This window comes from Sus scrofa, chromosome 6, assembly GCF_054392235.1.
Source record: "Sus scrofa isolate SSC_HxYL_T2T_F1_AM1 chromosome 6, Sscrofa_HxYL_maternal_Yorkshire_Landrace_v2.0, whole genome shotgun sequence".
Lineage (NCBI taxonomy): Eukaryota > Metazoa > Chordata > Mammalia > Artiodactyla > Suidae > Sus > Sus scrofa.
In genome coordinates this window covers 54628370-54648286 of record NC_139388.1, presented here as the reverse complement: position 1 = coordinate 54648286, position 19917 = coordinate 54628370, and the positions used below count along the sequence as shown (strand labels likewise).

At 56.7% G+C, this 19917-nt stretch overlaps 1 protein-coding gene across 9 annotated transcripts; it reads left to right on the top strand.

Annotated features, from left to right (window-relative positions):
* Positions 1 to 3104: 3104 nt before the first annotated feature.
* Positions 3105 to 18521, top strand: KCNN4 (potassium calcium-activated channel subfamily N member 4). Of its 9 annotated transcripts, none has more exons than XR_014805006.1 (9): positions 3105 to 3399; positions 6131 to 6226; positions 7446 to 7870; positions 10691 to 10826; positions 11153 to 13656; positions 13805 to 13923; positions 14312 to 14381; positions 15619 to 15786; positions 16069 to 16614. XR_014805006.1 is itself a non-coding variant. In NM_214018.2 (9 exons), the coding sequence occupies exons 1-8, from the start codon at positions 3241 to 3243 to the stop codon at positions 15781 to 15783; spliced, it is 1281 nt and encodes a 426-aa protein (NP_999183.1). In that variant the 5' UTR covers positions 3112 to 3240; the 3' UTR covers positions 15784 to 15786; positions 16069 to 16616. The 9 variants fall into 9 exon arrangements, 2 of the variants coding, with proteins under 2 accessions (NP_999183.1, XP_084814723.1); XR_014805007.1 differs by having other exon boundaries at positions 7446 to 8667; positions 9114 to 10826; positions 13546 to 13656; NM_214018.2 differs by having other exon boundaries at positions 3112 to 3399; positions 13546 to 13656; positions 16069 to 16616.
* Positions 18522 to 19917: the final 1396 nt, after the last annotated feature.

The window sequence follows — 19917 nt, the reverse complement described above, 5'->3', positions numbered from 1 at the left end:
TGGTGTAGGTTGCAGACGCGGCTCGGATCCAATGCTGCTGTGGCTGTGGCGAAGGCTGGCGGCTACAGCTCCGATTAGACCCCTAGCCTGGGAACCTCCATATGCCGCGGGAGGGGCCCAAGAAAATGGCAAAAAGACACACACACACAAATTCTCTCCCTCCCCTCGTCCTCAGTCTGTCTGTCTCCCTCTCCGCTGGCTACAGCATTCAAGGTCTCCCTGATTGTCTCTCCTCCCTCTGCGTCATGGTCTCACAGTCGCCTGCACCGGAGCAGAGGCTGTGGAGGGCCCGGGGGGCTGGACGTCTCTGTCCCGTGGCCTCTGATCCCTTCACACAGCCGATAATCTCTGTGTCTCTGGCCCTTGTCCCCTGAACGAGGCTGGAGTGGAACTGCAAGGGGCAAGGCAGTCCCCAGGTGTGCCGGTGAACAGGAGAGAGAAACTGAGGCAGAGCTAAGCAAAGAGAGACCCAGAGAGAGAGACAGAGACAGAGAGAGCCCTAAAGGGAGCCATGAGACAGGGAGAGAACGAGACAGAGAAACCAAGTCATGGACAGAGGCTGAGAGACCTAGAGTCAGCAGGAGATGGAGACGGAGCGCTAGAGATGGGAGAGAGGACACGCAGAGGTGGAGACAGAGAACAAGGGATAGAGACACCAACAGCCACCAACACAGAGAGAGAGAGGACCCAGAGACAGTCAGGGACAGGGAAAGAGAGTGACGGAGGACAGCAGAGGGATGCAGGATAGAAGCAGACACAGAGATGCTAAGCGACACAAAGACCCAAAGAGAGGCAGAGCCTGAGAGAGAAACAGAATCAGACAAACAGAGTCAGAGAAACTTAGACAGAGCCAGAGCCAGAAGAGAGAGGGGGACAGAGAGAGAAAACAGACAGAGGAGGACAGACGGAGACAGAGATTAGCTGGACCCAGAGGCTTCCGGAGGAGGAGAGACGCAGACGAGTCCAAGGTGAGGCCAGAAGCTGAGAGGGAGGAGAAGGCAGCAGGGGTGCAGGGGCGTCAGGGCTGCAGCCTCTCGATCGCCCTGCAGCCACATCTTCAGCCTCTGGGTGCCTGGGGCGCGTCTCCATCACTCTCCGCTGCTGCGTCTCATCCCAAGTGGGAATCACATGCGCACCGTGGGGCGGGGGCCCGGCATAGGTTGTGTTTTTGTCACCAGGCGTGTCTGTGTGTGCGGTTTGGTGTTTCTGGGTGTGTCTGTGTGGGTTGTGTTGGTGTGGCGCCAGGCATGTCTGTGTGTGAGTGTCTCATTGCCCTGTGGCTGGCGGGTCCATGTTCCTGCATGACATATGCCGCTGGAGGGGAGAGGGGTTATGGCTGTGTTTCCCCCCACTCCGAAGAGTGGCATCCGTGGGGCCACTGGGGCCACCATGTGAGGAGTTTGGTCTCCCCCTGACAGTGAGTCCCCATGAGTTGCTGTTGGAGGGTTTTGATCTGTGTTCAGGTGTACAGATCCGTGCATGACTTCAGTGCTGCCGCATGTGGCCACCTGCCACATGGTTGTCACTCTGGGAGTCATTATTCTGCATTGCATTTGCCGCTCTGTGTGTCAGCATGTGTAGTGTGTCTTTTTGGGTGTTATGTGTGTGTGTGTACATGTGTAATGCTGTGTATCACTCAGTGATATGACCCTGTGTCTCCTTCAAGGTGTTATGTCCATGTTGGGAGCCTCTCCTTTCCCTGCCCAAGAACACAGCCTGGGAACCCACACTCAGAGTTGTGTTTGCACAGCCGTGTATCACATTGTACCAGAGGGCGTCCCCTGGTGCCGAGTGCTTGTTGTGGCGGGCCTAAGTGTCGGCTGTGTCAGTGGGTCACACCTGCAGGTTCACGTAACATTGTGTTCATGCTGGGAAATAGCGTATCACGTGTTTTGTGTCACTGTCTCTTCATGTATTACTCTGCACACGCTGTTTGTTGGGCCACCCCTGTTGGAGTGTATCGTGTGGGGGTGTTGTCAGTCCAAGGCAATGGTGCATGTTTTACTCTGTGCAATGTCGCTCTTGGGCATCGGGGTCCATGTCACCTGTGCCCAGTCCCCGCGCCACCTGCCCCCTCCCGGGGCACCATGCCCTGCTGTGTCCTCTGTGATGCACCAAAATAGACCAGAATGTCTTACACCAGAATGAGTCACTGCGCTTATAGGTCTGGCCCCCCTGCATCCATTCATTCTGTCCTTTGACTCTGTATCAAATGGCGCTGTGCATGGGGGTATATTGTGTGTCGGAGTGAATCCGAGCGTGTTTTGAATCACTCTGTGAGTGTATGTGCTTGAGTGGCCAAGGCCAGGATGCAGGGCAGTGTGGTCCTCTGTGCTGGACGGTGGAGCCTGCCATGCGTGTGTCCATAAAAGCTGTCTGCGCGTGTTGGGTATCCTTGCACAGGTGTGTGAGGTCTGGGGCGTCATGAGTGCCTCGTTCACAAGGACATGCTGTGTGTGGCATGTGGATATTGCTAGGTCAATATAGACTGTGTGTCTGTGGAACACTTGCATATATTGTGTTTTCGTAGCTACAACTAGGCATCATCCTGTGTGTGGCACCTGGGTGGGACTGTTTGTGTCAGAGGATGTTGTGCCAACTTTGACTGCAAAGTTTGTGGCTGTGTGTGGACAATATTGGGTGGCCATGTGTGCCACTGGGCACTGCCTGCCTCACTAAGTGCCAGCGTGTGTCACACCATGTGTGTGGTGTCTGGGTGTGGCTGTGGGTTTTAGAGCTTGTTGGGAGTTGTGAGTCACTCAGTGTAGGTTGTGTTGTGTGCCCATGGGTGTTGGGTTCCATCTCGGGCCATGCTGGGTGTGAGAGTGTATCACCCAGGGTCGCGTGGTGTCTGGGTGTGGCTGAGTGTAGGTGTGTATTACACGCTGCAGACCGTTGTGTGTGACAAAGCCCATTGTGTGTCAGTGTGCCTCTTAATCCACGTGGACACACGCCTCTTCCTTGCTGTGCCCCGAGACACACCCCAGCCCCTCCTTAGTCTGAGAAGGGGGGGGTTGGGGAGCCTCCCCTCAGCCCAGGGGCCTCCCGAGCACCTCCCCGCCCTGCCCAGCAGTCACCACCCCCCAGAGGGCACAGGCTCTGCCGTGCCTCAAAGCAAGAGCCCAGAGCAAGGGAGCAGAGCAGGCCGGGGACCTGTAAGCCACAGTGGCTGCCCTTTGCGTGCTGCGAGCTGGGGGACCCTGGGAAGGAAGCTGGCTGAGCCCCAAGACCCTGGGGGCCATGGGCGGGGAGCTGGTGCCGGGCCTAGGGGCCCTGCGGCGGCGAAAGCGCCTGCTGGAGCAGGAGAAGCATCTGGCTGGCTGGGCAGTTGCACTGGCGGGAATCGGCATCGGGCTCATGGTCCTGCACGCGGAGATGCTATGGTTCGGGGGGTGCTCGGTGAGTGCAGGCTGGGGGCTGGGACTCCTGGGTCTCAGGGAGGAGGGGCTGGGGGCCTGGATCTTGGATCTGAGAGAGGAGGAGGCTGGGGGCTGGGACTCCTGGGTCTCAGGGAGGTGAACATTGGGAGCGCTCCTGCAAAAGGAGGGGAAGAGGGGTTACAGAGTGTCAGTCTTGGAAGGTACTGCAATTTGACAGTTGGAGATCCAGGAACCCTGGAGGCCGGGGGGTGGCTGATCAAATTAGGGGAGAGGTAACCCCAGGTTTAGAGAAGGGAGGGTAGGGAGAAAGACTAACTTCTTCCAGTAGGCGGCGGCTCCTTGGTCCTTATCTGAACTCTGGCATTTGCCCAGTATCTCAGAGGCAGAGGGCAGAGACGAAAAGAACTGGCTGGGGTGGGGGTGGGAAAACAAGCCCCCCCCCCATCTCCGGCATTAAGAAGCTCAGCCCCCACCCCCAGAATCTACAGGCTGTTCCGTCTGGGAAATAAGGGAGAGGCAGCTTCATCACAGCCTGGACTGCGGGGTCCCCCGGGAGGAGGGGCTGGGGGCCCGGGCTCCTGGGTTTGAAGGGGAAAGCGGCTTAGGGCATCTTTGTGGGAAGAGGGGCTGACTTTGAGGATGGTGTGAGAGGGGAAGGAAAGGACAGGTGGGGCCGGGACAGGTCTGAGCAGGCTCCCAGCACATTCCAGCCCCGGTCTGGGCAGCGATGGGGGCAGATGAAGGACGTGGGTCAGAACTGGCGGCTTGAGGACGGGACAGAATTGCTCAACAGGAAAGGAGGGGTTGAGGTCTGTCTGGGGTAAGGGACGTGGAACTGGGCTGGTGGAGGGGGGACACCGATTTGAGGACTGAGTTGGGAGATTCTTGGAGCACAGGGTTCAGGCTTGGACGTGGGGGTGGGAGAGGCAGGCAGCTCTGAAGTGACCAGGAGCTGCACGGAGGATCAGGGCAGGCCGGCTTCCTCTGGCTGGGTGGCCAGGCCACCGAAGCCCATGCCAACAGGAAGCATGGCTGGGCCCGACTCGCCGCTCCCGGTTCGGCATCCCGCCCAGCAGGGGAGGGGAGGGGAGGAGACGGGAGCCCTGGCAGATGGGGAAGGACAGGGGTCTTTCCTGGGCCATGGGGTCCCACCTCCCATTGCTTCCTTCCTCCCACTGCCAGCCAGGCTCCTGCTCTGAGCAGGGCATCTCTGGGATCTACAGTAGCTCCCTGAGCCTCAGTTTTCCCAAGTGGAAACTGGGGGCGAGGGTTGAAATACATGACCCGAACATTCCTCCTCAGCCACCTTTCTGTGGCTGCCTTGACAGCACCACGTCCCTCCCCACACTCTTCGTAATCTAATGAACTCATTCTGCAGGGATCCAGACACCTGCTCAGCAGGGGGAAGGGGCTGGAGGAGAGGCAGGTGCCAAACCCCATGGATGAGGGGGAACATGATGGAGATACTGGGGAGGAGGAGGTAGAGACCCAGAAAGACAGAGCAATGCAGTAAGAGGCAGAGTGGGGCAGCCACAGGGAAAGGGGGCCGGGACTGGGAGCAAGAGGAGGTGGAGGAAGAGGACCCCCAGAGCAGTGGATTGCAGAGTGGGGAGGGGGCTGTGTCTACTGGGGTGTGTGGGTCGGGACCAACTCAAGAAAGATGGGGGAACTCGGGAGCCAGAGAAGGATGAAGGGATGGGGGAGGGCTAGGGACAACAGCACCATTGTTCGGGGAGGGGGGGGGCAGGCCCCCTCGGGCAGGCCCCCTGGGGCAGGAAACTGGCCTTCTTCCCCTGCACAGAGGCCAGGCCCTGGCCGGGCCAGGGGAGCTGGCAGCCTTTTAGGAGAAACAGGTACTGGGCTCAGCCTGGGAGCCCAGATAGCTCCTTCCCCAACACCAGCCCCCAGGCAGAGATACACCCCTCCTCCCCACCAGGGAATCTAGCAGTCCAAGTTCCCTTTAAATCCCTCCCTCAAGAACTTTAGATTCCTCTAAGGTACTGCCACACAAAGAGGGAAAAAAACTTCCCGTGGTTTCTGGAGGCCATGTGCTTCCGGCCAGACCTACCCTGGGCTTAGATCCAGGAGAGAGGGCAGGAGGTGGGGAGGAGGGGGGAGGAGACACACAGGGCCGGACTGGGGGGCCTTTCTCAGAGTAGGCGCTAGGGTCTCAGGGACCCAGCCCCCTGGATGAGGGCAGGGGAGGATGTCATTTGTTCCTTGGGGATTGAAGGATAGTTTCTAGACTCCTCAGGAACTGGGGTGTGTGGGGGGGCTTGAAATTACTTTCTCAGGTCAGAGACCAGCTGGGTGGGAAGGGAAGGGGGGGCACTCTTGAGAGGTTAAATGTCTGATTCTAGACACCCCTCCCCCAAATACATACACACACAACTGAGGTACTATGTTTGACGGGGCACGAACCATACAGGGGGACTTAAGAAGGAAAGTGCGTTTCAAGGTCTCCCTCACGGTGGGGTCCGAGGAGAAGAGCTGGGGAGGATTGTGAACACTGGCACCGAGGCCAGGGCTGTCCCACTGGCAAGGAAGAGGACATTCTCCCTGGGGACCAGATGATGCTTTTGGGACTCCGCCAGACCTGAGGCCTCAGGAGGAACTGGACTGGGGTGGTGGGGGTAGGAGGCTAGGAAATTGGAGATTGAGAAGCAGTGCTGGTTTGGGAGGCAGGTAGAGGGGACTGACCAGAGGGGACTGACCTAGGATCTCACCGCTTTTTCTCTCCCTCCCAACAGTGGGCGCTCTACCTGTTCCTGGTTAAATGCATGATCAGCATTTCCACGTTCTTGCTCCTTTGCCTTATTGTGGCCTTTCACGCCAGAGAGGTCCAGGTAAGGCAGGCCCCGCCCCTGGCCCCCTCCTTGCTCCCGCAGCCCCCGCCGCCCGCGCCCTGTCAGCTCACACTTTCCACCTCCTGGGCTGAGTAATGAGCTTCCTCCGCCCTGAGATGCATCCACACCCACATCCACCCTGAGGGGTGAACCATGGACCGACCCTCCTCCACCTATTGCCCTCTGTCTCACCTTGCATGCCTGGAGATGCTGAGGGTTCCTGCCCCAGGCCTCTGTCCACCTTGCCCCAGGCAGCCTCCCAGGTCCCCGCCTCCATCCCTGAGTCCCCACCTGTTCTGGTCCCAAGCAACCCAGATCCCAGCCTTGAACCCACACGCCCCTCCCTACTCCTGAGCTCCCCACCTCTGTGCCAATAATCGCCCAGATTCAGGAGCCCTCCCCACCCATATCCCCCTCCCATTTCATGACTTTCCAGCCCTTCTCCCCTGGTTCCACCCTCCACATCCCCAGATCCTGCTCCCTTTTCATATAAAAAGGGAGCTATTGCCCATGTGTAGTAATGCACCTTGCAGTGCCTGGCACACGAGAGGTGCTGGGGACAGAGTACATGTTATCATTAATAGCAGTCACTAGAGGAGCTAAATGCCCTGGATTGGTATCCCAGCTGTGCAGCTGCAGCTGAGGGCCCTGGGCCTCAGTTTCTGCACCCACGAAATGGGAGTAAGAATACTTTCAGTCTCACTATCTCATAAGCATTCGCTGAGTCACGACATGTGAAGAGGACAGTGCAATGGTTGGCACCTCCAAAGTGTCTTGTGAAGGTTAACTATTGTCATTGCTAATGGGATGAGGGCAATTACTGCAGTGTCTCTAGAAACAGGAGGAGGACACAGCTGCATGGATGTGGGCCCCACGCTCCTGGGAGGCAAGGGCTTCTATTCTGTTCACCAGCATTCTCAATAGATAGACCAATGTCGGGGAACACAGTAGGCGTTCAATAAGGGTTACTGGGCTGGAAGTTCTGGAAATGGGCTGTAACTAGGACAGCGGCGGCGGGCGAAGGCCGGAGAGGTCTTCCTCCAGTCCTGCCCTGCTCCCTCCCCACCCTTCCCAGCCCCGGGCCCCTCTCTCGGGGCTCCGGCGGGCGCGCCCCCCTTATCTCCCTGGGCGCGCCCCCCTTATCTCCCCGCGCAGGCTGGGGAGCGGGCGCCTGACCTCTGTGTGACACCCCCTTCTCCGTCCATCCCCCTCCCCGCAGCTGTTCATGACGGACCACGGGCTCCGGGACTGGCGCGTGGCGCTGACCGGGCGGCAGGCGGCGCAGATCGTGCTGGAGCTGGCAGTGTGCGGGCTGCACCCGGCGCCGGTGCGGGGCCCGCCGTGCGCTCAGGGTTCGGGACCCCTGCAGACCGCGCAGTCCTGGCCGGGCTTCCTGGACCAGGGGGAGGCGCTGCTGTCGCTGGCCATGCTGCTGCGCCTGTACCTGGTGCCCCGCGCCCTGCTCCTGCGCAGCGGCGTCCTGCTCAACGTCTCCTACCGCAGCATCGGCGCGCTCAACCAGGTCCGCTTCCGCCACTGGTTTGTGGCCAAGTTGTACATGAACACGCACCCCGGCCGCCTGCTGCTCTGCCTCACGCTTGGTCTCTGGCTCACCACTGCCTGGGTGCTGTCGGTGGCCGAGAGGTGAGGGTGCTGGCGGGTGGGGAGTGAGGGAGCATCTGGAGAGGCCACTTACAACCATGGGTCGCCCTGTCCGGTGGTGCAGGTTGGGACTCCCTGGGACCAAGCCGTGGAGAAAGCTATTTGTCCACACTCTAACCCACTGGGGTGGGAGGAAGCCACAGGCCAGCATCAAAGCCTTGGCCCCCAAACCTTTCCTCCACTTGCAGCCTCCAGTCTCCCAGACACACACCCACCCCAGGAAGCCCTGCCCTTCCTGCTTCCAAATCTCTCCTGCCTCAGGTTTCCAGGCATCTGTTCAGTTTCCAAACCCTGGGGCCTGGCCAAGGGTTGCATCTGTTTTGGAGGAACCGGACATCTTTCCCAAATTAGCAGGGATGCCTCCTAGGTGCTCCCGGGGACCCTGGGGCTGCTCTGTAAGGGAATTTCCTACAGGAGATTGGTACCAAATTGCAGGCTGCCTGCTGGACTCTGACCTGATGCTGGGTGTGTACACTTTCAAGGCCTCCGTTTATCTTGCAGATAAAAGAAATTGGGGGCAATCTTAGCCAGTAGTTCTTTAAGTGTGGTTCCGGGACCAGCAGCATCACCTGGGAACCGGTTGCAAATCCAAATTCTCAGGCCCCACCTGGATCTAAGGAAACCTAAACTCTGGTGGGCGGGGCCCAGCAATGTGTTTTAACAGTTAATTCTGATGCTGGCTCAAGTTTGAGAATCTTTGATTTAGTACATCTGGAAAGGATTTTTTTTTTTTTTCCTGTCTTTTTAGAGCCACACCCACAGCACATGGAAGTTCCCAGGCTAGGGCTGAACTGGAGCTGCAGCTGCCGGCCTACACCACAGCCACAGCCACAGCCACGCCAGATCTGAGCCAAGTCTGTGACCTACACTGCAGCTCAAGCAATGCCAGATCCTTTAACCCATTAAGTGAGGTCAGGGATCAAACCCACATCTCCATGGATACTAGTTGGATTCTTAACTCACTGAGCCACAAGGAACCCCTCTTTTTTTTTTTTTTTTTTAATGACCACACACTCAGCATATGGAAGTTCCCAGGCCAGGGATTGAATCTTAGCCACAGCTGCAACCTACACCACAGACGCAGCAACACCAGATCCTTTAATGCACTGTGCCAGGGCCAGGGATCGAACCCGAACCTTCCCAGGGACCCAAGCTGCTGAAGTCTTTTTTTTTTGTCTTTTTGCTATTTCTTTGGGCTGCTCCTGCGGCATATGGAGGTTCCCAGGCTAGGGGTCCAAACAGAGCTGTAGCCACTGGCCTACACCAGAGCCACAGCAACGCGGAATCCGAGCCGCGTCTGCAACCTACACCACAGCTCACGGCCGGATCCTTAACCCCCTGAGCAAGGCCAGGGATCGAACCCGCAACCTCATGGTTCCTAGTCGGATTCATTAACCACTGCGCCACGACAGGAACTTCCTGAAGTCCATTCTTAACCCACTTCACCGGGGCAGGAACTCCTGGCAAAGGATTCTTGAGGGGAGGTGGAGAATGAGAAGATCTGGCCCTAGATCCCTCCTCTCTGAGCCTAAATTTCCAAATCTGTAAAATGGGTATCAATTCCACCATCTTGAAAGTCTCCCTGGCAGCCCTAATCTTTCATGATTTTAAATTCATTCTTCTCAGAGGATCTCGGTTTTTCTCAGTTGGGAAATCGATCAGGATCAGTAAATGATCCTTCCACCAATTTTCTCATTTGAAAAATGGGAGGATGGGGAGGGAGCCAAATTTCTAAATCTGAAGGCATAAGTCTTCAAACTGGAATGAACTTTGGGATGAAGGGGGCGTGGCTTAATGGTGCAGCCTCAGTGCCCACCTCCAGACACTGATTCAGTGGGTTTGAGGTATCTGGGGCCCTGGTGAATACCTTCCTTGCTTTGGCCTAACAAATCCCAATTGTCAGTCCCTGCCATGGCTGGACCTAAATGTCCCCTTCTCTGAACTGAGGGGAAGAGAGGCAGAGTCCCGCCAAGCCTTTTTCTTTTCTTTTCTTTCTTTTTCTTTTTTGTCTTTTTAGGGCTACTCCTACAGCACATGGAGGTTCCTAGGCTAGGGGTCAGTATCGGAGCTGTAGCCTCCGGCCTACGCCAGAGCCACAGCAACGTGGGATCTGAGCTGCGTCTGTGACCTACACCGCAGCTCACGGCAACGCCAGATCCTAACGCACTGAGGAAGGCCAGGGATCAAACCTGCGCCCTCACGGATACTAGTCAGATTCGTTTCCGCTGAGCCATGACGGGAACTCCCTCTTTTCTTTTTTGGTCATGTCCATGGCATGGGGAAGTTCCCAGGGCAGAGATCAAACCCGTACCACAGCAGTGACAACGCCAGATCTTTAACCTGCTGTGCCACCAGGGGAACTCCATCAAGCCTTTTTAGAGTCCCACCATTTTAGTCCTGATAAGGCCATCTCCAGACCCAACAGCATCTTTGGCAAATTAGAAAAAGGCACCCCTTCCTCCGGGTAGATGCAGCCCCCTGACCCTGGTCAGGATCTTGACAAGCTGGACTTCGGGCTGGGTTTCTGCCCCTCAACCACATGCTCTGAATGCAGCAGCCCTGGAAGCCTAGCTGAAACCAAATGGGCTTTGGAATTGGCCAGATCCAGGTTCAAATCCCACAGCCCAGAGTAGCTGAGCATCTTGCCCAGGTCACACAGCAAAGAGGAGGCCAGGCAGGCTCTCCAAAGCCCAGAACTTACTGGCGTTTTCTCTGAGTGCTTCTTGGAACTATGGGTGTGTGTTAGGAAGGAGGGTATCAGACATCATGGGAACCTCAAAACTAACCCACCCTTCCCCACAGGCAGACCGTTAATGCCACTGGGCACCTTTCAGACACACTGTGGCTGATCCCCATCACATTCCTGACCATCGGCTACGGGGACGTGGTGCCGGGTACCATGTGGGGCAAGATTGTCTGCCTCTGCACTGGGGTCATGGTGAGTAGAGCCCTCTCTGGGGCCCTACCTTTGTCTCAAGCTGCTCGTCCCCTGGGCCCCAGGAAGCCACAGAGCCAACAGAGCAACTCAGGGATACCCCTAGGAAACGTGGGTGTCTGGACCCCCACAGCCCCATTCCCTGTCCAGGATACAGACACCAGGCTCATTTCCTTTGGAAAACCAAGAGTCCATCCCCTAAAAGTCTTGTTCTCTCCTGACCTAGAACCCCAGCCCTCATCCTCCCCAGAAACAAGGCCTCTGACTTCCCAGTCCATTTCCTCCCCAAACCAAGGCCCTCTTCCCGCTTTATCCTCTCCATCATCTAGGACTCAGGCACCTGGCTTTCCAGCTCTAGGCTCCTCCAAGGACCCAGGAATCCAGTCTCCTAGCCTCCATTAAGGCTACTGAGTCTGGACATCAAGAGCATGCCTGGGGGATCAGGCTGCCCAGGTTCAAATCGTACTTCTTCAAGATCCTAGCTGGGAGTCGGCGATATACTCTTTCCAGGCCTCAGTTTCCTCATCTATAAAATGGGGATGCGGGAGTTCCCATTATGGCTCAGCGGTAACAAATTTGACTGGTATCCATGAGGACGAAGGTTTAATCCCTGGCCTCGCTCACTGGGTTAAGGATCTGGCATTGCCACAAGCTGTGGTGTAGGTTGCAGACGCGGCTTGGATCTGGCGTTGCTGTGGCTGTGGTATAGGCCAGTGGCTACAGCTCCAATTCGACCCCTAGCCTGGGGACCTCTGTAGGTATGGCCCTAAAAAGACCAAAGCGGGGGGGCTCCCTGAGAAGACTAAATAAATTAAACCATGATTTAATCTGAGACTAAAGGGTCTCAAGCACATAGGAAATGCTCAGTAAATGGGTCAGGAGGTGGTGATGGGGAGGCTGTTATTGTAACTTTTCCCAAGGATCCAGCTGCCCCTCCTTCAGCTCCTGTGCCTTCAAGGATGAGGCAGAGGCTCTGCAAGCCCAGGCTCAAGCCTCCTCCCCAGAGTTGACCTCCTCCTGAATCTAGAATCCATCCCCTTTTCTTTTTTTTCTTCCTTCCTTCCTTTTTTTTTTTTTTTTGCTTTTTAGGGCCACACCTGCAGCATATGGAGGTTCCCAGGCTAGAAGTCAAATTGGAGCTGCAGCTGCCAGCCTACACTACAGCCACAGCCACAGCCACGCGGGATCTGAGCCTCATCTTCAACCTACGCCACCACTCACAGCAATGCCGGATCCTTAACCCACTGAGCAGGGCCAGGGATCGAACCCACCATGTTCTCATGGATATGAGTCAGGTTCATTATCATTGAGCCACAATAGGAACTCCCACCCCCTTTCCTTCATAGACCCTGGCCTCCAGTTTCCCCCCTGCCCAGCCCCTATCCCCCTCTAGGACCCAGCACCCCATTCCTTGGCCTTCACCTCCCCATGAGCGATGGCTCCCCTCACCCTCAAGGACTCAAGCAGCCAGCCCCCAGCCCTTAAGCTGAATCCCGCAGCCCTGGGTCCAGAGGTAATGCAGAGGGTGGCAGGGAAATGTGCCACGCATCCCCCTCCCCCATGCCATTGAGCCTCTGCAACTAGGAAAGAGGGGCAGAGACTCAACCAAAGGGTTGGGGGTGGGGGGACCTTCAGGGCTGCCTGGGACCTCCTCCCTCATTTGACAAAGGGAGAAACTGAAACAAAGACCAAGAAGGCGATTGGCACTACAGCCTGCAACCTCCCCCACCCCCCTGCCCAGAGGTTCCATGGCACAATGGAATAACAATGGCTGGCTTGTATTGGGCACTCACTCTGTGCCGGGCTCTAAGAACTTTCCAGGTGTCAATGCTTGGAATCCTCAGGGTAATGCTGTGAGGTGGTGCCCATTTTACAGATAAGAAACTCAGCCGCAGAGATTAGATAACTTGCTCAGGGCTGGGCTTGGAACCCAAGCCACTGTTTGCAGCTAGTAAACTGTTCTGAGTGACCAGGAGTTGAAACATGTCGGGTGGGGCAAGGCTTCAGAAGACTCATTCTAACCCGAGGGAGAGGGAGCAGGTGCTTCAGGGCAGCTGGGATTTGACGGGCCTCCAAGGATCAAAGGCCTTGGGGAAGGAAGGGAAAAGAAGGAGAGCTGACCTAGGTGCTCAGGCAGGTGAGGGCCCAGGGGCCTGGGAGGGAGGCTGCTCGGAGTGAGGCCTAGACCTTGGAAGGTCTCGAAACCTGGGCTAAGTACGGGGCAGTGGGAGCCCAGAGGGAGACTGGAGTGAGGAGGTCAGGTTCATGAGGGTCAGCGCGGGGTGAGGCTGGAGATTTTCCAGGAGGGAGAGGACTTGGCCAGAGCTGAGTCGGGGGAGGGGGAGGACGACCTTCTCAGTGACCTGAGGGCTGACTGGGCAGGGGGAGAAAGGGATGCTGCAGGAGCCTGAGGCGTGCCCTTGCCCCAGTCCTTTTCTTCCATCTGCAATCATACCCCGAACAAAAGAGGACATTGTGAGGGTATAAATACCGTGCCCGAGTTGGATTGGACTCGGAGAGTGACTTTCTGATCCCAGCTCCGCCTATGGGAGTGGTGGGTCCCTGGTTCTTTCTGAGCCTGCTCACTTATCTGTCAACTAGGGGTGGTAGTGCCTGCCGTCTGTGGCTATTGGGAGGGCCCAAGGAGAGAGTGAGCTGGTGGCACATGGCTGGCCCTCAGAGCCCCACAGCTTTTGTGCCCTAGTGCCTACTGTGCCCACAGGGGGTCTGCTGCACAGCTCTGTTGGTGGCCGTGGTGGCCCGGAAGCTGGAGTTTAATAAGGCAGAGAAGCACGTGCACAACTTCATGATGGACATCCAGTATGCCAAAGAGGTGAGGATGGGCCTCCGCCACCGGAACATGCCCTCCCTCAGCCCCAGGAGCCCCAGCCCAGCCCCTCCTCCCTCAGACCCAGAAGCCAGGCCCCTCCTCCCAGAGCCCCAGGGGTCCATCTCCATGAACACTGTGCCACCCACCCCAGATGAAGGAGTCGGCTGCCCGTGTGCTGCAAGAGTCATGGATGTTCTACAAACACACGCGTAGGAAGGACTCCGGAGCGGCCCGCAGGCACCAGCGCAGGCTGCTGGCGGCCATCAACACGTGAGGGCCTCTGTGTGCGCGTGCACGCCATGTGCGCGTGCACGCCGTGGGCACCCTGTCAGGGTTTTCCTCTCTGCGTGGCGTGCGTGTGTATGAGAGGGAGGGTGATCATGAACTCGTGCCCGGGTCAGGACGCCCACGCGCGGTCCCACTGAACCAACGCCCTCCAGACCTCACCGGGACTGTGTGTGCGCGACGGGCCCTTTCTCGGCGTGTCTGCGGGTCTGGAGACCCCCTCCCAGGGGACAGGGGCTCAGGTGCAGCCACCGCCTCCTGGCCTTCAGTCCTCCGGCCACTTCTCCCTCTGTCCCGCGTCTCTGCGCCTCTCCCCGCCCGCGTCCCATCCTCAGCGGGGGCCCCTTCCGACCTCCAGCTCTTTGGCCCACAGGTTCCGCCAGGTGCGGCTGAAGCACAGGAAGCTGCGGGAGCAGGTGAACTCCATGGTGGACATTTCCAAGGTACGCGGAGCCCGGAAAGGGCCCTGCAAGGAGAGGGAGGCTGGGGGCGGCGGGTAAGGAGAGCCAGGGATGAGGGGACGCTGGCCCACGCATAAAGGTCTGTGGTGGAACGAATGAATGAGTGAATGATGCCACAGAGTTTCTCGTGTAAGGTGCAGCTCCCTTTGAAACTTTTAAAAAGAACCTGCACAAAGAGCTCCAGTGTTTGATGTTACATTATTTTCTTTGTCAGATTACTTACATGGGGACGGATATAAAATTCCTTTCAACAATGACTCTTATACAACAATAAAACCAAAGCAAATTGACAAACCAAGTTCAAACATAAAGGGCAAAGCAATAAAAAGCAAATTAACAGCACTGACGCTAACCAGTGACATTGTTTCAGGAAAACTCAATCTGTGCTGCTATTACTGGGAAGAGGGGCCTCAGGGCGCCCCAGGGTACTCCCACGCTGAGCAGGCCTGCCTGGCCAAGGGGTGACTCAGCTTGCCCCTCCTGCTGGGACCACTTAATTCCAAAGCGTTGGGGCCTGTGACATCACACCCCCACCCCAGCTTGGCTCCCTGGGGGCCCTTGCTTATCCGGTCACCTTTGCTTTTTTCTCATTAGCCCGAGACAATTCAAACAGTGGCCCTTGGCACCAATGCCATGGTAAACACAGTCACAAATACCGGCCCCTAAATGCACGGCAGGTCTCCACAAGGAGGTTGTGGCCTAGATCTGCCAGAACTGGCAGGTCGTGATTTCCAAGATTATCCATCTAGCCCCAATAAGGAAGTCAAGAGTTCTCATAGAAAGCTCTCACACTCAAGAATGAAGCTGTGAATGCGAGCGCAAGGAGGCAGAGAAAGGGCCATGTGGATTTTGAAGTCAGTGGGGGCAGGGTTGCCAAGCCCACAAAGATTTAAATGAGCACCTTCTACGTTCTAGGGCCTCCCCAGTCCAGGTGCTGCCTTGGGCACCTCACTGAACTGCTGCAGGCGTGGGTTCTCAGCTGTTAAAAATGGGAACAGGATTCTCCCTCCCCACACTTTTAACTGCACATGAAAGGCACCTGGCCAATTCGATGAGCCATGGGAGGTGGTCGACAAATGGCCACCGTCATTGTTGAGGATACTCCTTGAGGGCCTGCAGGACTCAGGAAATGCTGGCTGTGCTGCCTCGCCCCCTACCCCACGGGCAGGGAGACAGTCTACTCCAGTTCCCCAATCCCTCCAACCCTCTCTCTGCCCAGATGCACATGATCCTGTGTGACCTGCAGCTGGGTCTGAGCAGCTCACACCAGGCCCTGGAGAAGCGGATTGATGCACTGGCAGGGAAGCTGGACACCCTGACCGAGCTGCTTGGCGCTGCCCTGGGGCCACGGCAGCTTCTAGAACCGAGCCAAGAGGCCACGTAGCTGGTGAGCAGGCCGGGACTTGGGCAGGAGAGCTTCCGGGAGGGAGCCTCACCCATGCGGCTGAGGGGGTGAGGGAGGGATGGCCAAGAGGCGAGGCCACGCTTTTTCTTCTGCTCTGGCTCCATCTGGACAAAAGGACCACAGGTTTGGGGCTGGACCGACAGCGAGGGCAGCCAGCAGTACGTCCCCCCTTCGCCGACCCCCAGCGCCCTTTCCCTCTTTGCTTGGTCTCTGTCTTTTCCTCTGGTGTTAGGCCTGCCTGTTTATCCATCTCTGTCTCTGCAGGACCTGTGGAGGAAGAACCAAGCTACCTTCCCCAGGACTGAGGTCAAGGACACTCTCCCTGCTACTCCTGACCCAGCCCCACGCACAAAGCACCTCAAGTGTGAGGACCGAGAAGGGCCGACCTGGAGATGGGTTGACTCGCTGATGGCTGCTGGAGGGGACACTGGCTGAAGGAGGAGGCTGAGGTCCACCGGCCACCAAGGCCCCAAGTAGGAAAATGGTCATCAGTACCCCCATACCCTGGACAAAAACATCCTCACTCTGCTGCTAACGACGACCACTAGCTTTCAGGTAGACGTGGGAGTGCCTGGAGGCTGGGACTGCTGGGTCCCAGAGGAGGAGAAAGGAAGTGGGGGCCAAGAGTCCAGGATCCTGGGCTGCCTCAGTGCCCCGCTGGCCGGCAGAGCTGAAGGAGCCAGGCCTGAGGCTGGGAGGAGGCGGGACGGAGCGCCCCCTGGTGGGAGAGTGAGGAGGACACCATTTCTCCAGAGCTGCACAGAATTACCTGGTCGGCTCTTAGACTTTGTAATAAATGTTAAACGAAGATAGAAGTTGCTGTTTCTTTCTAAGCACATCCACACTCCAAACAGGCAGGCCAACCAGCGCAAGACCCTTGTCCTGTCTGGGAACCTGTTTCCCCATCTATAAAACAGGCCTCCCCGAAGTTCCCTCCCAGGTCTGTAGGCTGCAGAGGCCTCAACATCTGCTTCCCCCACAACCCCGCGCCCCCTGCCCCCCACCCCCGATCTGAGGCTAAGAGCAAGGACTCCAAATTCTGGCAGATTAGGGTCCAAATCCTGACTCTGCTGTGTGACCTCGGGCAAGTGGCTTCACCTTTCCGAACATTTTACTTCACTTGGAAAAAGGGACCACCTCCCCAAGGAACAGCTGTGAAGATTAAAACAGGGAGTGGCACAGAGGACCTGAGATTCTTAATCTTTTTTTTTTTTTTTTTTTTTTTTTTGGTCTTTTTGCTATTTCTTGGGCCGCTCTCGCGGCATATGGAGGTTCCCAGGCTAGGGGTTGGATCGGAGCTGTAGCCACTGGCCTACGCCAGAGCCACAGCAACGCGGGATCCGAGCTGCATCTGCAACCTACACCACAGCTCACAGCAACACCGGATCGTTAACGCACTGAGCAAGGCCAGGGATCGAACCTGCAACCTCATGGTTCCTAGTCGGATTCGTTAACCACTGCACCGCGACAGGAACTCCTCTTAATCATTTTTTATTGATGCCACTGATTTGCAGACACGAAGTGTAGCTGCCCTTTTTCTTTCTTTCTTTCCTTCTTTTTCTTTTTGCTTTTTAGGACCGCACCCATGGCATATGGAAGTTCCCAGGCTAACGGTCAAATCGGAGCTACAGCTGCCGGCCTCCACCGCAACCACAGCAACTAGCGGGATCCGAGCCAGGTCTGCGACCTACACCACAGCTCACGGCAATGTCAGATCTTTAACCCACTGAGCAAAGCCAGGGAGTGAACCAGCATCCTCACGGTTACTAATGGGATTTGTGTCTGCTGTGCCATAATAGGAACTCCTGCCCTTGTTCTTTTTTTCTGCTGCCCTTTTCCCTCTACTCATATCCCACCAGAACCTAGATGACAACTCACCGGGTCAGGAGACTAACAGGAACCCGAACCATCCCACATACTTGTTTCATATCTGCTAGGACTCGGACAGGAGAAGAGAGAGGGGCCGCCACGGAGCTCTACTGCCTGCCCAGCTTGAGGCTCCTGTTGTATAAATCACCCCACCCCACCCCATTGTACAGATGCAGAAGCTGAGGTTTCAAGAGGAGCCGGGGCCTTGAAGTTTGGAATCCCACCTGCAGGGCCTGGATACACACCAGCTCATCCCCCTGCTGAGCCAGAGGCAGAACGGCCTTGGACTTCAAACCTGGGTCTCACATCCCATGCCTTGTCCTTCCACTTTGAGAGGCTGATTCATCCCCACTTCCTTGATTTGTGGGGAAGCCCAGGCTGCGAGTCATCTTCTCTGCGGAGCTATCTTTGGATGTCCGCAGCAGCCTCACCCCTCTGCCCTGGGCCAAGAGCTAAACTGTGGCTTGCACCACCCACTGCCACAGGCTGCCCTTCCTCTGGAGGTCCGCCCACCTGGGGAACAGAGGAAATGAGGACTAGACGACTAGACGGACCTCCAAAGACCTTTCCAACACCCTCTGCTGGCAGCAAGCCCTCCTCAGTGCTGCCAGATCCCCGGCCAGCCTCATTCCACCGGAACCACCCCTTCCTAGCTCTGCTCCATCTCAGCTGGCAAACTCCTTCCTGCTCCTCTTTTGGGCCTCAGCTTAGACATCCCCTCCTCCAGGAAGCTCTCTCAGAAGCTTCCATAGCTCTGAGAACCTGTCTCTATCCCAATGACAGTATTTATTGCACCAAGCCTCACACCAAGTCCTTTATGTAAATGATCTCACAAAATCTCTACAAAAGGAGACAAAGTGTGTATTACTGGTCCCGCTTTAGAGATGAGGAAACTGGGGCACCAAGGGATTAAGAAACCTGTCCAGAGCCATGGCAAAGAGATGAGGGAGCTGGGATTGGACCCGGGCAGCCTGGCTCTGAAGCCCCAGCACTGAGCCAACCAGCGCCTTCAGACACTGAGAGGTCATGACACTATTTTCATTTTTGTTCTCTATTGTGTCTTCAACGTCGAGGGCCTGGCCTATGTCATGCCTCAGTGCTTATCCCTGAATGGACACACAGACACCCGGAGTGGCCAGAAGCTCCTCACCTTCTACCACGTGTTGGTTTCTGTTGAGACGAGGTAGAAACTGGCTACAAGGGGCTTTTGACTGAGAAGCTCAGGGCAGAGCTGAGAGCTCCTGTTCTGAATTCTCTTGGATCTGCCCCAGACTCCCTGCCCCCACCTTCCACTGTGGGGCGTGGGTCTGGACGCCCCCTTCCAGCAGTCTCTGCTCTCCCCTCACAGGACCAGCACCTCCTGAAGGCCCTGCCCCAGGGGCAGGCTGCAGGCATGAGCCAGAGGGCTCTGCCTTTGAGGGGCTGCAGCTCACTTGCCCCTTTGGGCAACTTGCCCCTCCTACTTTGGCTCTGGCTCCACCCCGAGAGGCCTGGGTGGGGAAAAGTGGGTCCAGAGAGGGCTGGGGGCTTAGCACAGTAAGAGAGCCAGTCAGGAGCTGGGGCCACTGCCCACCCTCTAATGGTCCCAGACATGACTGAGTCCTTCCCTTGCACAAAACCCTTCAACGGTCGCCATCTGCCCTTCCGCCAGAGTCGAACTCCGAGGCCTGGCTCATGTTTTCTCTTACTGAGGTTTTACATTGAGGACACCTATTTGATTTACTTATTTATTTATTGTCTTTTTAGGGTCACACCTGAAGCATATGGAAGTTCCCAGGCTAGCAGTGAAATCGCAGCTGCAGCAATGCCAGACCCAAGCTGCATCTGCGGCCTACGACGTCACAGCTCACGGCTGGATCCTTAACCCACTGACGGAGGCCAGAGAGGGAACCCCCAACCTCATGGATACTAGTCAGGTTCGTAACCCACTGAGCCACAACAGGAACTCCAAAGGACACTCTTTATTTTTACTTTATTATTTTGCTTTTCAGGGTCGCAGGTGTGGCATATGGAAGCTCCCTGGCTAGAGGTGGAATCGGAACTGCAGCTGCTGGCCTACGCCCCAGGCGAGGCAACGGGATCCAAGCTGCGTCTGTGACCTACACCACAGCTCATGACAATGCTGGATCCTTAACCTACTGAGCAAAGCCAGGGATCAAACCCACATTCTCGTGGATACTAGTCAAGTTCATTACTGCTGAGCCACAATGGGAACTCCAGGACACTAGTTTTAAAAGAAGCCTC